This window comes from Phocoena sinus, chromosome 6 (genome assembly GCF_008692025.1).
Source record: "Phocoena sinus isolate mPhoSin1 chromosome 6, mPhoSin1.pri, whole genome shotgun sequence".
In the NCBI taxonomy this organism is placed as follows: domain Eukaryota; kingdom Metazoa; phylum Chordata; class Mammalia; order Artiodactyla; family Phocoenidae; genus Phocoena; species Phocoena sinus.
The window spans coordinates 6,341,904-6,358,124 of NC_045768.1; the positions used below are offsets into that span (position 1 = coordinate 6,341,904).

The window sequence follows — 16,221 nt, forward strand, 5'->3', positions numbered from 1 at the left end:
TCAGGAAGACCTGCCAGCGCCTCCTAAGGGGACTGAGGCCTGAACCCACCACACCTCCTCTGTCCTGGGCCCACCCCAACCCTCCAGCCCCACGCAGAACGCGCTGTCCACACCCTTCCCGTTCCCAGCGGAGGGCTCAGGCGGGCTCTGAGTCCAAGTGAGTCTGGACACATCATTTACCCGATTTCTCACCGTTAAGTCGGGTCTCGTGGGAGAGCCCCCCAGGGTGGGGCGGAGCTGAGCAGGCTGTGGGTGCTCTGCCCCCCCAGCAGGAGCTGGACAAACGGGGCCGCGATGCCCCGAGGGGCTTGGCTGGTACCTGGTGTCCGGCAGGGGCTGGTGGACCGCGGTGACGGCGGCTGCGTGTCCGTGGGCTGCTGGTTCAGGGCGGCCATGGCGGTGTCCACGTCGGCGTCCTCGTCCACCTGCTCCGAGTTGGTGCGCTGCTGGCCCCACGAGAACTTGCGGTCCTTCATGCGCTCCTTCTCGGAGATGGCGCGGCCCGCCTCGTCCGCGACCAGCAGCTCCGTCTCAGCCTGGGGGCCGCCCCCGCCGCGCCCCTGCCCGTCGCCCTCACCGCGGTCGCTGCTGGAGTCGCAGGACAGGAACTCGTCCTCTGATGGGCTCCGGTCGCCCTCCCGCTTCTCATCCGTGTCGCTCGAGTCTGAGTCCCGAGCCTCGGTCAGCGCTGCCGCCGCGGCCACCACAGGCTCCTTGAGCTCCTCGTGCAGCTGGTCCATCAGGCAGCGCAGGAACTCTTGGGTGTCCTGGAACCAGGGGCGGCGTCGACACGGATGCTGGGGGGCCCATACGGGCACCCTTCACAGTGGCCTCCTCAACACGGCTGTCCTAAGCCCCCTCCTACTGAGGAGGACGTTGAGCCTCGAGAGGCTGGCCGACCCCTCCCAGGTCTCGCGCTGTGAAGCGGCAGAGCAGAGGTGGTGAGCCAGGTCCACCTGACTCCCAGCTCCTGCTCTCCATCACCTGGGGCCCTGCTCCCAACTCAGCATGGGAGAGAGTGGACATATCGCGTTCAGCCATTAAAGTCGCCTTGCTCCCTAAAGGAGGGGACAGTGATGGTGGGCAGGGAGCTCGAGTAGGACAAAGGTGACACTGTGAGTGTGTCTGCAGGCGAGCGCTCAGCTGAGTTCCACAGGGAGGGAGCGATGCCACTCAGCAGGCCAGGCTGCCTGCATCCTTGACCTGCCTCTGGTTCTCTCTGCCCTTCCAGTCCTTCGCCAGCCCCCGTGCCCACGCCTTCCCCTGCCATTGTGACTGGTGCAGGAGAACAGGCTTCCCGCAGGCCTGGGCACGACTCGGACTAAGGTGCCTCTTCGGGTTGGCCGGGTCTCAAATCCCAGCAGTGACGTTGTTATTCTGACTACACTGTGACTACGTCATAACCCAGAGGAAGCCAGGGCAGCGAGGCCTCCGGCACAGCCTGCCCACTGGCCCAGCCATGAGCAGTGCACACAGGAGGCGCTTTAAAAGGTCAGAAGATGACGGTGGCCGGCCTCTGACAGCTGGGGACACTTGGTGCTGTGTGGGGCCACGGGGTTCAAAGTCCAGTCCTGTCCCTCACAGTACCTGCCCTGGATGTCAGAAGCAGCTCCCGAGCCCAACTCCTGCCCAATGAGGCGGGGATCACACAGTGGCCAGACCCAGCCAAGCACCCACAGCCTCAGGGCACCGATATTGAGAGAAGGGCCTCGTTTTCTCAATTCTAGCAGAGGGAGGAGAGGGCTCTGCTTGGATTACATCGAGCATCAGGGAGGGGGTAGGAGACGTGTGTCCTGTGTGTCAGGGACACTGAAAGGTTCTTTTAAGAGACAGACCCTCAATACGTCATCTACTTTTCTTTCTGCTTCTTCCTTTTAACAAAAGTACCCTGTGTTCATTGCTAAAATCTCAAGCCATGTGGAAGCATGACAGCATCCTCTGGCCATTAAGAGAGGCCTACAGCTACCTGTATGTTTCAGACTCAAAAACGTCCCCTGTGCTACGTCCAAGATCCACAGAAAGGGATGCTTTGGAGTCGAGTGCATGTTGGGCAGCAGCCGAGCAGCCCTGCTCCCCGGTGTCCTCACCGAGAGCCCGAGGGCCAGCAGGGGTCCTTGTACAGGGAAGGCAGCGCTGCGGTGAGGGACGGCTCAGGTAAGCCTAAATCCCGTCCCTGCCGCTGTGCACTGTGTGACCTGAGCCACTCGTAGAACCTCTCTGAGCCTCAGCTCCTTACCTATAACGTGAAGGTGATGACGGGGCCCACTTCATGAGAGTTCTGTGAGTAGAAACAGGGCTGACCTTATGTGGCAGGTACTGACCACTTAATAAACGGTACACGGTGGATTCTGATCACCGTGGGTATTATCACCCCCCAGAAAGGGCGGTGTGGAGGCAACGCTGGGCTTCTCAGGCAGAGGCCAAGTGTTCAAGCAACTGAGGGTGTGAGCAGAGAAAGGCCCAGCAGCCCTCACCCTGGGGAGAGTGGGGGCCGAAGGAGGGGGGCCAAGGGCATCCGTTGGTGACCGCTGCTCTGTTCCTGGGCCCCCCACGCAGGCAGCAGCATCGGCAGTGCAAACAGGCTCAGGCCAGCAGCGAAACCCCACTCTGGGGCAGGACTTGGACCACTTGAGCGGTCAGCCTGGGGCAGGGGGAGGTGTGTGGCTGCATTCTGCTTCAGTTTGGGCCCGTGATTTTACACCATAGAAAGATATCACTGGTTTCAGAGGGATTCTCTAGATTTACAAAGACTTGTCATCAAAATGTTTACTTTAATAAAAGTGAAATTCTGCCTGCGACTTGGGGAACAAGAAACCACACGCCGATGTGAGGGAGTGCTGAGGTGCACACGCCTGGAGGTAAGGCTGCCTGAGGTCAACTCTCCCCTCTGCCACGTACCAGCTGTGTAACTGGTACGTGGTAAGTGGGTGAGGGCTTGGCCACTGAGCCTCAGTCTCCCCAGCTGTTGAGTGGGGAGAACACCAGGTTGCCGGGAGGCCCCCACGTCCCCACACAGGTGAAGGGCTCAGGCAGCAGGTCTGATCCAGGAGCCCTGCCTGGCAAAGCAGAGCTGCTGCTGCCGAGCTCCACACTGGTCTTGGCTTCAAAGCCAGGCCTGGTAAGTTACAGCCCTGGGTGTGTCCCCCGGGCAGCTCGGACGGCCTACCTGCTGGGCATAGCCTCGGAACATCGGGTTGACCAACTTGATCCCATGGGACAGGCTGGTGGGAACCACGTAGCTGGGGCTGTAGGAAGACCAGACCCGTCAGTACAGGTGGCCTGCTCTGAGCTGCTCAAGCCCATGAGGGCAGCCGGGCAGCCAGTACAGCCAGATCAGACTCAGTGATGCGTTTACTACAACTTTGGGAGGTGCTAACCCGGCCAGCAGCCCCAGCAGGTTTGCACATCTCTAAGGTCAAGAAGGAAAACGTCAAGTCATGGTTCAGTGAGGCAAAACGCTCCTGCCTGGGATGGCATCGTGTCCCACCAGCCCATGACAAGCTACCCTAAAACTGTTCTCATTATAAAATATTTATTGTGGTTTTCTAATTTCAAAAGTAATACATGGGGACTTCCCTGGTGGTCCAGTGGTTAAGACTGTGCGCTTCCACTGCAGGGCACGTGGGTCTAAACCCTGGTCGGGGAACTAAGATCCCGCACGCGGCGTGGCGTGGCTAAATAAATAAATATAAATAAATAAAAATGACAGCTGCTTTAAAAAAAATACATGCTCATGATTGAAAAACAGAAAATCTCAGAAAAGCATAACAAAGAATCATCAACACTAACAGCCCCACCCAGCGATAACTACCATTAAGGTTTCCAGATTTTTCCACGAAAATACAGATGCATATACAAAATTACATGCAGGTAATCACTTAAATGTGGCTTCTTAAAATTGGAATTATATTGCATCACGCTGTTTAATCATCTGCTTTTACACTTAATATGTTTCTATGCACTCACAGTTTTTGTTGTTGTTGTTTTGTTTTGTTTTGGGGTTTTTTGGCCGCACCGCGCAGCTTGCAGGATCTTAGTTCCCTGACCAGGGATTGAACCCAGATCACAGCAGTGAAAGTCCTAACCACTGGACTGCCAGGGAATTCCCAGCACTCACTTTAAATTAGTCCCAATTTTAACTTTTCCTGGAGAAACAGATCTAACCCAGGCTTCTGGTCTTTAAAGTTCTTTTTCACTGAGCTAAAGCCCCTGAACGTCAGTGCCAGCCACTTCTGAAATCCCTTCCTACATGCACAGATGTGGCTGAGACCTAGGAGTGGTCACCACACAACTCTGGACCTCAGCATACACGCTGCAAAATGCTGCCATCTTCAATCAGCACCAGGCTCGAATTCTAGCTCCACCTTTCACAAGACGTGCTATCTTGAGCGAGATCCTTAAATCTTTTGAACCTCAGTTCCCCAATTTGTGAAACAGAGTTGGCTATGACCTACAGCTCGAAGGGCTGATGTAAGCATTGCACAGGGTAAAACACAGCAAGTGATGGTGAGAGGCTGAAGGCACAGGAAGTGCTCTCTCAAGGGGCCGACAGAAAACCCATCCCCACACCCGTGCCCCAGGTTAGGGACTTGGTCAACTCACCGTTTCCTGTGCCAGACCTCAGAGACCAGCTTCTGGTAACTTTTGCACAGGGCTGGCTTCTTGTCTGTACGCACCAGGCCTCCACACTCCAAGAAGAACTGGGTCAGTGGGGGGCTGGGGGACGGGGCAGGGAGCCAGGTCAGAAGAGAAAAGAAGGGGAGCGTGGCATTGTTTACAAAGAGCCGGGTGGAGAAGCAAAAGCATCTTATGTGGGAGGTACTGTGGCCCCCTGGAGCCAGAAATGCCTGCAGAAGGCATTGAAGGATACCACCTATTATGGGCTGAATTGTATCCCCCCAAATTCATACACTGAGGGCTTCCTGATGGCGCAGTGGTTGAGAATCCGCCTGCCAATGCAGGGGAGATGGGTTCGAGCCCTGGTGAGGGAAGAGCCCACATGCTGTGCCACAACTACCAAGCCTGCGCTCTAGAGCCCACGTGCCACAACTCCTGAAGCCCACGCGCCTAGAGCCCGTGCTCCATAACGAGAGGCCACCGCAATGAGGAGCCCGCGCACCACAACCAAGAGCGGCCCCCGCTCACTGCAACTAGAGAAAGCCCGCATGCAGCCACGAAGACCCCAAAGCAGCCAAAAATAAATAAATAAAAATTTAAAAACAAAAAAAAAATTCATACACTGAAGTCCTAACCCCTGTACCTTAGAATGTGATTGTGTTTGGAAATAGGGTCTTTCTTTAAAGACTGCTGTGTGAACGAGAGGAACCACTGCCTGTCCTCCCGTCAGCCCCTTCTTGGAAACCTTCCTGAGCCCAAAAGCATCTCCCCCTCTCCCGTTTTCTTTGTTTTTGTTATCTTATTACATAAGAAATACTCATTTACTGTAGAAAAACTTAAAAATACTAAGCAAACAATAATAACTGACCTTAATCCTACTACGTGAGGATAGCTACTCTGTAGATCTGGGGGCATGTCCTTCTAGACTTTTCTGTGTATGCGTATCCCCCATCCCTCCCTCCTTCTCTCTCACACGTTCACACACACACACACACACACACACACACACACACACACATATTGAACCCCTACTAGGTGGGAGACCCTGAGTGCCAGGAATAGGAGATGTCCCAGCCTCAGGGAGTGGACACTATCCTAGATGGAAAATAATATTTTCCCTCCAAAATGGGATTGCACCAAACAAAGGCTTATAACCTCCTTTTTCCTACTTATCATATCCTGAACTCCTCCTCTTTTTAATAAATATTGTCCTGCACCATTTTTTCCTGAACTCACTGTAAGGCTGCCCTACAATACATTTATGATTTTATCGACCTTTAAGTTGTTTCCAGTAAACAGCAGAATGATGAACCTCATTGCACAGACAGCTTTCTCAATATCTCAGGGTACCTCCTCAGGATAAATTCCAACAGGAGGGATTGCCGGGTCACAGGGCACGTGTGCTTTGGGGCATTTTGATGTGTATCCACATACAGGCTTCTGTGGGCAACACAGAACGCGGCTTGGGGGCCCCAACTCCCAGATGAGGTGCAACCTACCAATTGGACAGGGCCTGCAGGGCCGCGTTCATGTAGCAGGAGTTGCCAAGGTTCTTCATGCCCGTGAGGCCTGGGAGACCAGCGCACACAGAGGAAGGGGAAGGTGAGCATCTCGACACGGCAGGAACCCACAGAGGATGGTTCTGAGTCCCCAGGACCCACCCCGGAAACCCGCTGAGTCCGCTGACGTGGTCCCACTCCCAGCAGCTCTGGTTACCGCAGTGTACGGAACCTACGGACCCCTCCGCCGTCCGCCCAGCCCAGCCCACCGTCAGCACCGAGCAGGGGCAGTGGCCTGGGAGCAGAGGGGCCGGCCCGCCCAGGGGTACGTGGCTGTACAGGGCTGAGGGCGGCGGATGGCGCCCCAGGGAAGCCCTCGTGCCCCACAGGCCACCCCCCGCTGCCCAGGCAGCGCAGCGCGTGGCGCCGTTACCTCGCGGCTTGAGGTCATCGTCCTCCGACTCGGACTCTCCTTCGTCAGCCACAGCAATGGGGACAGCTTTCAGAGGGTGGGAGGGCGGTGCAGAGTCCTGTGTTCGAGAACCAGAGTGAGGAAAACTAGGGGGGTGAGGAGGGAGAGGGGTTGGGGTCAGGGGCCCGTGTGCCTCCCCCACTGGCGTTCAGGGTAGGGGGAGAAGCCCAGGCCCCCAGCCTGCACTGAGCCAGCCCATCTGAGCAGAGGACACCGTGGAAAGAGAGGGCATTGGTGGCCTTGCCCTGGGAACTCCGTGACTTGTATTTTACTTACAATAATGAGTAGTAATAATTTAATTTATTTATAATAAATTTGGGAAAAAACAGGAACAGAAAAAACAACAGGCAATCCAACTTTGCTGAGACAACCACTGTTGATAGTCTATCTTATCTATGTAGCGTTTTAACTGTTAATACACATACACCCTCGAAACAGGATTTGTATATACTTCTTCAGAGCCTTTTTTGTAAAAAATCATAAATATCTACCATGTCCACAAACGTATTCTACAATTTTTTTTTTTTTTTTTTTTTTTTGCGGTATGCGGGCCTCTCACTGTTGTGGCCTCTCCCATTGCGGAGCACAGGCTCCGGACGCGCAGGCCCAGCGGCCATGGTTCACAGGCCCAGCCACTCCGTGGCATGCGGGATCCTCCCGGACCGGGGCACGAACCGGTATCCCCTGCATCGGCAGGCGGACTCTCAACCACTGCGCCACCAGGGAAGCCCCACAAACGTATTCTATATACACTTATCAAGCACCCATTATGTGATGGTCGCTGTCCAACGTGGAGAAGACAGCACTGCACACACACACACACACACACGCAAGCAAACATGCCTGGCCTCCACACACACACACGCATGCATGCACACACAGAGACACGCCTGGCCTATACACACACGCATGCACAGAGACATGCCTGGCCTACACACACACACACACACACACACACACACACACACGCATGCAGACATGCCTGGCCTAAACACACACACACACGCAGACACGCCTGGTCTACACACACACACACAGACATGCCTGGCCTACACACACACACACACACACACACGCCTGGCCTACACACACACACACACACACAAACACGCCTGGCCTACACACACACACACACACACACATGCAGACATGCCTGGCCTACACACACACACAGAGACACGCCTGGCCTACACACACACACACACACACACATGCAGACATGCCTGGCCTACACACACACACAGAGACACGCCTGGCCTACACACACACACACGCAGACACGCCTGGTCTACACACGCACGTGCACACACGCACGCACACGCGCCTGGCCTCCCGGGGCTCCAGGGCCGGCTCTCTGACTGCTCCCCGAGGCCAGCTCTGGGCTGGGCTCACCTGCCTGCCTCCTTTAAGGGCTGCTCGGCGCCCTGCGTGTGCCTTGCCTGGTTGGGGGGCGGGAGATTTCCGGGCGTTTCCCCCAGAGAGGTGGCTGCAGGACCATCACCAGGGGCTTTCCACAGGCCAGGGAGGGTGTGCCCCACCCCACGGCCCTGGACTCACCCGAGGCCTACAAACTCCCTGCGGGAGGGCCGCCCTCGTTCCAGGCACCTCCGTGTTGCTGGGCCCTGACACAGGGCTGGGGCTCAGCGGGCGTTCGCTGACATGAGCTCCTCAAAGCCAGCTGGCAACGCTGAGCAGGAACGGACGCCGTGGGGGACCCACCGCCCTGCCCTCCTGGGCGTCTCCTCGGCTGGCGCCCGCACCCGCTCACCTGCTCTGAGAACTTGGGTGAGGGGCCTGGCGGCTGGGCCGCCAGCCGAGGCTCCAGGAACACCTCCTTCTCACAGGCGTAGCACCACACCCGGAACGTGGTCAGGTTCACTGTCAGGTTGTGCTTTTTGGCCTAGAGGGTAAGATGCAAAATCAGAAGGATACAGTGGCCTAATGGGTGCCCCAGGCCTGCCTCAGGGCTGCGTGAGCTCTCCGGCCTCAGGAAAAAGCCCCATCGGGTCAGAGGCCTAGAAGCTCAGGATCCGCTCGCCCCACAGGCCAGGAGTGCCAGGGGCTGCAGCAGCATTCTCTCTTGCTTCTTCGCCGTGATTCTTCCCATTTTACACATATAACCACTGAAGCCCAGAGCGGCAGATGGCGCTGGGGGCAGCCGAAGCTGGGATTTGAACTCTGGGCTGTCGGACCGCAGCGCCCATGCTCCCGGCCACCACGCTCACCTGCGCATGGATGGTGCTGTGGTCAGCAAAGGATTCTCCGCAGCCAACGTAGGAGCAGGCGACCTGGGGAGGGGGGTGGAGAGGAAAGGAGAGCGGAAGGATGGGGCGGCTAAGAGGACGCTGCCAGCACAGCGAGCCAGTGCCCGTCTCCACCCAGCAGGATCCACAGGCACCAAGGCCCTGCCACCCTGCAGGAACACAGGTTTGCACAGCCAAGGTCCGCGCTGGGCAGGGATGGCCACCACACAGCCGCCCCCGCCTCTGAGCGAGACGGGCAGTGTGCCGTGAGCTGCTGCTCTCCTGCAAGAAGGCAGGCAGGGTCGCAGCCAGATCTGGGCAAAGCTGAGGCCCGGCTGCTTGGCGCCCAGACCCTCTCCCCCTCCACTTGTCCCTTTTTCACCGAAACCCCACCTCCTGAGGGGCCAGTTATCGGGACTCACACTTTGGGTGGGGAGACTGGGCCTCACGGCCACTTTCTAATGGGGAACACTGAATCGGGCAGAGGCAGATGGGGCCTGGTGCGGACCCCATGCCCCTCAGTGTCCCCGGTGACCTGCCTCTGGCCTTGCGCTCTCCTCTTCCAAATCCACCCAGCACCCAAGGCCCAGCTCAAGTGTCTCTCCTCTGCGGGCCTCCACCCCAGCGATCAGCCTGCTTCTCCGTAGGAGTGCTTTGGTGTCATTTCCAGCTGTGGTCAACACTGCACAGGCTGGTGAGGACCTTTCAAAGAAACGACCTTTGGGCTGCGTCATAAAGGATGTGCCAATTTCTGCATCAGGTCCGTCTCTATCTCTGTGGGGGGCCTGTGGGCTCCCTGGAGGTAAGACCACGCCTCGCACTTCTTGCTGTCCCCTGGGGGCCCAGACGGTGTCTTGCAGCGTATTTTACACTGAGCAACAGGCCCCAAAGGAGGCGGCCAAAGCCCCGTGGGGGGTCCTAAGTCTTCTGAAAAGACAGACTTGAACTATGGTATTTTCACCCCTGTGGGCTTTTTTGTTTCTCCTTGTATTTGTTTTCAAAGAAATTTTAAGTAACAGCCATTTTCAGTATGACTATAAAATGCAATACATACTTGTAGAAAAATTGGAAAACACTACAAAGTTACAAAGAAAAATGAATTACCCATAATTCTACCCCCGAGAGAAAACTGTCACGTGTTGATACATCTACTGTTACTCTTTTTGATAAGCAGTAATAATCGTGATCAGATTTTCCTGGACACTGTCTACCGGCCACACACCCTGTTAAGACCATCACAGGCATCATCTCTTCAAACTCTAACGTAAGGTGGGTCTGCAAGGAGGGGGCAGTTATCAGTGTTGTGGCCTCTACTTTATAGATGGGGAAACAAAGGCCTGGGCCAAGGCGCAGAGCCAAGATGCTACAGCATCTCTCTCTCCCTCCCTCTCTCCCTCTCTCCCTCTCTCCCTCTCTCCCTCTCTCCCTCTCTCTCTCTCTCTCTCACGCACACGTGCGCGCGCAAGGACAGAACTTTGCCTTTAATGCTGATGGGATCATTCAATCCAGAGTCTTCTCCAACTTGCTTTCTCCTCTTGGCATCTTTAATGGCTGCCAGCACAGCCAGGCCGGGGGCTCGCAGACTCTGGGGCCCTCTTGGCTTGGGCTTGGGAACCACACCCGAGACATCCATGCCCTGTGTCCCTGCCCAAGGTTCCCAGCCGTGCCCATGGGGGACGGATGTTCCCACCCCAGCGTCTGGACCCAGCTCCCCACCCCAGACATCTGCAAGGATACTTTACCTGGAGACAGGCCCAGAGGTTGGGTCCGGAAACACCGCATGACTGACAGGTGCCCTGTGTGAGGTGCGGAGAGAGAGGAAGAGAAGGGTGTGAGCCGCCTGTTGGATGTGCACTGACGGACGCACCTGAAGGTCTCAGCTTAGAGGCTTTGCCTCAGAAAGGCCCTCGCTGGCCCACAGGGGGACTTTAAATTTTAATGTTTGAATTTTGTTTTATCATGTGCCTGTAAAAACATTTTCAACACAATCATTTAAACGCTAAATAAACTGACGCCATGCCATGCTCCCTCGACACACCTTCTACTCTTCCTTCGTTGCATTTATTTATTTAAGCCTTTCTCCCCACCCAGGCTATGGGCTCCATGAAAGAAGGATGGTCTGTTTTACCTACCCCTGCGACTTCACAGAGAGCCTGGTACAAATCAGGAGATAATATATTTGTTGACCACAGAAAACACCCAGGTTTCTGGTGGTCTGGATGACAAAGCCTGCTTCTTGTCTACCAATCTCTCTCCTCCCTGCTTTAATAAAAGAATCCATGGATTTAGGCTGAGCACATGGCCAGCCAGCTGCAGACTATGTGTCCCAGCCCCCGCTGTGATCATGGGGCTCCGTTCTAGTCAATAGTATGACAGCGAAAAGCGACATGTGCCACTTCTGAGTTTTGCATAACCCTTGCTCTTTCTCCTTTTTCCATTGGCTGGAATGCAGATGTGATGGCAGGAAGTGAAGCAACCACTTTGGACCTGGAGATGAAAGCCATGTGTTGAGAATGGCAGAGCCACTCTATCAGTGCTACCTACATCTGGACTGTTCAGTGAGAGAAAAGTAAACTTCTATCTCATTTAAGCCACCGTATCTCAGGGTCTCTTTGTTATAATTTAAACTGTCCTAAGTAATTTTGTCTGTGCCTGTCTAGAACAGCAATTCCCAACTGAGCCTCCACAATACTCAACGTGTCTCTGCCAGTTGTGAGATGAATTCTAAGCGCTGGTAGCAGTTACAGAGTACTTAATCAGAGTGAGAGCTGACCTCTGGTGACGGATCACAACAGTCCAAGCAACCAGCTAAGTTTTTTACACCTTGCTCATGTAATCCCCACCACAGTCTGTGCAGCAGGTCCCATCAACATCCCCTTCATAAGATGAGAAACTGAGGCTCAGAGAGGTCATGACCCTACAGAGCAGAGTCAGAAGGGGAAGCTGAGGAGCCGCGGTCATCAAACTTCCCAGTTTCCTCCCAGGGTGACCACGTCGACCCCCAGGCCTCCAGGGGAACTTCTTCGTCTCACTAAGCCCAGATTTTGGCTGTTTGTAAAGAGCCTGAATGTGGGACTCTCACTAGGGTGGAGGTGACACAGCTCATCCCATACAACAGGGCAGAGATTTGCAATCTGTGATTTAGGGTCTCTTGCTAAGGATGCTACGGCTGGCTAGAGATCAGCCTGCTTAGTGGACTCAAAGTCACAGCTCTTGACCTTTCCAAATCTGTCATCTCTTTCGTGATTTTCTGATTTCACAGTTCACTCCCATCTTCCCAAGTTTTTTTTTTTTTTCATTTCAGTCATTTGAATGATAAAAGTATTGTATGTTTAACAATTTAAATGATACACATACACTGTATATAATGAGTAGTATATTATATGCAATACATATATTCTGTATATAATGTGTAGATTATATGCAATACATATATTCTGTATATGTGTAGATTATTATATCCAATACATATATGCTGCAATAATTTGAAGTATATCCCTCCATATCTTCTTATATAAACATATATGCATAGATGGGGGGTGATTTCTAGTAAAAATAAGATCATACTCTATACAAATTTTTCGGTAACAGGCTTTTGTCACCTATTTGTGGTCATCCTTCTAGTCTGTACACAGAGACCACGTCTCATTCTTTGCAGTAAGTGCATGGTGGCACACACTGTGGGCACAGCACAGACAGCACAATCTGTTCGCTCATTCCCTTCTTTTTTTTTTTTTTTTTTTTTTTTTGCGGTACGCGGGCCTCTCACTGTCGTGGCCTCTCCCGTTGCGGAGCAACAGGCTCTGGACGCGCAGGGTCAGCGGCCATGGCTCACGGGCGCAGCCGCTCCGTGGCATGTGGGATCTTCCCGGACCGGGGCACGAACCCGTGTCCCCTGCATCGGCAGGCGGACTCCCAACCGCTGCGCCACCAGGGAAGCCCCATTCCCTTCTTGATGAATATGCAGACTGCCACCAGTATTTTCCTTTTACAAATAATGCTCAATAAATAGTGCTGTATTTGTAACTGTTCCTACACTTCTACTAGATAAACTCCCAGAGGTGGCATTGCACCCCTAAAGTCACAGTAATGCCTAACCCCACTACCACGCCTGGTCTACTTCCCTCGCTTTGTCAGCTCTGAGTGAGAGCAGCTTCTGCTTTGCCCATCTGAAAATGGTGTCATGCTGCTTTCTCTGGCAAAATCCTTAACCATCAGGGAAGTCAGGCATGTTTTTTCAAGAGTTTCTCGGCCATTTGCATTTCCTCCGTTTTGAGCTACCTGTTCAATCCTTGCCCCTCCTGGGTATTTTATTTTATAAATTTTATTTATTTGTTTGTCTATTATTTATTTATTTATGGCTGCGTTGGGCATGCAGGCTTCACTAGTTGTGGCTCGCGGGCTCTAGAGCACAGGGTCAGTAGTTGTGGCACATGGGCTTAGTTGCTCTGCGGCACGTGGGATCTTCCCGGACCAGGGCTCGAACCCGTGTCCCCTGCATTGGCGGGTGGATTCTTAACCACTGCGCCACCAGGGGAGCCCCTTCTGCGTATTTTAAAACAATATTGGTTTCATTTTGTAGATTTCCAAAAGGCTGCCACGTCCCAGCCCAGTCTTTCCACGTTCTGCCTCCTTCTTCCCACCTCGCTTATCTCCTCCCTGCTCTCAGATTCCCTGAGAAATCCTCTCAGTTTGTCTCACTTATTCCTTTGTGCAGACTCAGGAAGACACCCAGCATTAGACCGTGCAAATGCACCAGAGCCTCGCTCTGCCCCTCCTCCTGACCACACTGAAACCGTGCCCCTTAGGGTTAACAGAAATTGGTGATTAACAGAAATTGAACTTGTCTTACAGGAATAGCAGCTAAGGAAACAGCTCCTTAAAAAGCCCCTCTGCTTTGAGCCTGCCTTCACTGAGCAAGCTTGTCTTAATTATTTTTCTCAAATTGCATACCCTCCAAGCTTCGTGTAGCCTATATATCACAAGACTCCTTAACAACCCCTATAGATAACAGCTCTAACAGCTCTGATGTATGGGTCACTATACGAATAGGGGCTTAAGCTGCTTTTCAGAAACTTGATGTCAGCTCTTGTCCAGTTTGAGCTGGCTTAGACTGGTTGGGACCACTGACCCTAGAACTGGGCCTACAGAGGTGTCCGATGAATGACCTTTTGACCTCAGAGGGCCCAAAACTCCACCCTCAGATCATGCTAGGCGCCTCCATTTTTGAACACACATCCCAGGAAGAAGGATGTAACTCAGATAACACCTGCGCAGAACACCGATTACCTCACCTTTCCCCACGCCTAAGACCACCCTGCTTCTTTAACCCATAAATACCCCAAGCCCCTCGCCTTTGGGGAGGTGGACCTGAGACTTGTTCTCTCATGTCCTCGCTTGGCTGCCTTGTGAAAAAAATCCTTTCTCTGCTGCAAACCTCGGTGTCTCAGTGTTTGGCCTGATGCATGCTGGGCAAACAAACTTGGTTCAGTAACAGCCAGTGAAACTACTTCGAAAGAAGCCATGAGTACTTTGAAGAATCTCGCCCTCACGCGGGCCCAGACTAAACCAGCTCAGGCCAAAAGCCACCCAGAACCTGCTGGTGCAGGGAGGCTGAACGACCAGCATTAGGTGTCTGGAAAGAAGGCAAGGAAATATGTCTAGGAATCTGACCCACCCCCACTTCTGGGAATGACCCCTACACATGGCTCTTCCCCTGAACACAACGACACTGTATTGGCAGAAGGCCGCAAAGGGCCCAGATGTCCACCCACAGAGGATCAGCTACGGAGTCCACACAACGAATGTGATGCAACTTCAAGATAAACCATGAGATCTATGTGCCGAGGCCAAAGAGCTCCAAGATATACTGCCCTGTGAATAAGGTACGTTACAAAAATAGCTACGGTACACTACCTTTTATGTAATAAAGGGGAAAATGAAAAAGAAGTATTCCCATAAAGAAACTCTGAAAAGATACAAAAGCAACTAATGTCCCTGGTTACATGAGGGTGGAATGGAGAAGATGGGCACAGGGCAGGTGAGGGGGGGTACTTCTTGACACTTTTCTTCTTACATTGTTTCACATGTTACCTATTTAAAAAAATTTAACCTAACAAACAGACAACACATCTTCCCTATTCAAAGTGGCCCACCTTCTCTCTTTGAGGCTCCCTGAGCCCTTCACAGGTCACGTGCGCAAAAATGCCCGTGGACTCTCAGAGTCTGACTCACCCCCTGCCTTGCACCTGCTCCAACCACTAATGGGCAGAGCATCAGTGTTCCCACATGGACTGGTCTACATGGTAACTAATGGCTGTTAGGACACGGCCCCCGGAAGGCCTCCTAAACAGTCGCCAGCTTTTCCATTTACAGAAAAGGCCAGACAGAGACTGTCATGGGCCAGTTCTTCCGCTGCTTCAGAAATGTTTGTACCCCAGGAATGTGGTGGCCCTGGCTGTGGGCCTCAGCCCCGTAAGGTCTGACCCTTTACCTTGGATTTGAGCAGCAAGTCCTCTTTGGTCACCTCCCCTATAGAGTCAAGATGAGGGCAAAGGTCCCTGGAGTCCCCCATGCTGGCCTGGGCTTACCTACAAGAAAACACAAGGAATCCTGGGTTAATGGCAGCCGCTGCTGGCCAGAGGCAGGGGAGGCTTGTGGTGAAGTGCACACTTTGGTCTGTAGTCCCAGCTCTGCCGTATACCAGCTGGTGACCCAGGGAAGCTGCTTAACTTCTCTGAGCCTCACCCTCCTTGCCTGAGAACTGGGGAGGGAGATAACACCCACTCTGATGGGTTGCTCAGAGTACTCATGAAGATAATATACGTCAAACGCCTGGCACAGGGCTGGCGCAGGGCTGGCACAGGGCTGGCACAGGAAAGCAGGTGCTGGGATGATGATTTGGATTCAAGCGCTGGCTGTGATGATTAAAAGTGTCTTCCGGGGCTTCCCTGGTGGCGCAGTGGTTGAGAGTCCGTCTGCCGATGCAGGGGACGCGGGTTCGTGCCCCGGTCCGGGAAGATCCCACGTGCCGTGGAGCGGCTGGGCCCGTCAGCCATGGCCGCTGAGCCTGCGCGTCTGGAGCCTGTGCTCCGCAACGGGAGAGGCCACAACGGTGAGAGGCCCGCGTACCACACACACACACACACAAAAAGTGTCAACAGGGAAGATGCAAGGGTCCTGCCTACGCTGGGGAAGCTGCATGTCAAGGAATCTAAAACCGTGGTACTTTTATTAAAAGAGACCAGACCCATGACCGGGAGACTACTCTACCCAAGGGGGCAGCAGAGGGCTGGGTGGAGAGGCTAGATCTCAAAACCAAGTGGAAAGGCAAGAAGCAGATGTTGACCTCAGTCTTCTCTAAGCAAGCAAGACCACTCTTCTCAAGAGC

General features: G+C 53.8%; 1 protein-coding gene across 8 annotated transcripts in view; it reads right to left on the reverse strand.

The window, feature by feature from the left end:
- The window catches only part of USP20 (ubiquitin specific peptidase 20), a 48,485-nt gene that overhangs the window by 15,662 nt on the left and 16,602 nt on the right, over nt 1-16,221 (reverse strand). For all 8 annotated transcript variants that reach the window (XR_004350341.1, XM_032634738.1, XM_032634737.1 and 5 more), the window contains 9 exons: nt 15,325-15,421; nt 10,574-10,627; nt 8,814-8,876; nt 8,357-8,488; nt 6,550-6,646; nt 6,117-6,186; nt 4,603-4,716; nt 3,167-3,245; nt 320-767 (listed from right to left, as the gene is read on the reverse strand). Coding sequence is in view for 7 of the 8 variants with exons in the window: in XM_032634738.1 (XP_032490629.1) it covers nt 320-767; nt 3,167-3,245; nt 4,603-4,716; nt 6,117-6,186; nt 6,550-6,646; nt 8,357-8,488; nt 8,814-8,876; nt 10,574-10,627; nt 15,325-15,405 (1,138 nt within the window). In the remaining variant the exon portion in view is untranslated. The remainder of the gene's footprint in view (nt 1-319; nt 768-3,166; nt 3,246-4,602; nt 4,717-6,116; nt 6,187-6,549; nt 6,647-8,356; nt 8,489-8,813; nt 8,877-10,573; nt 10,628-15,324; nt 15,422-16,221) is intronic.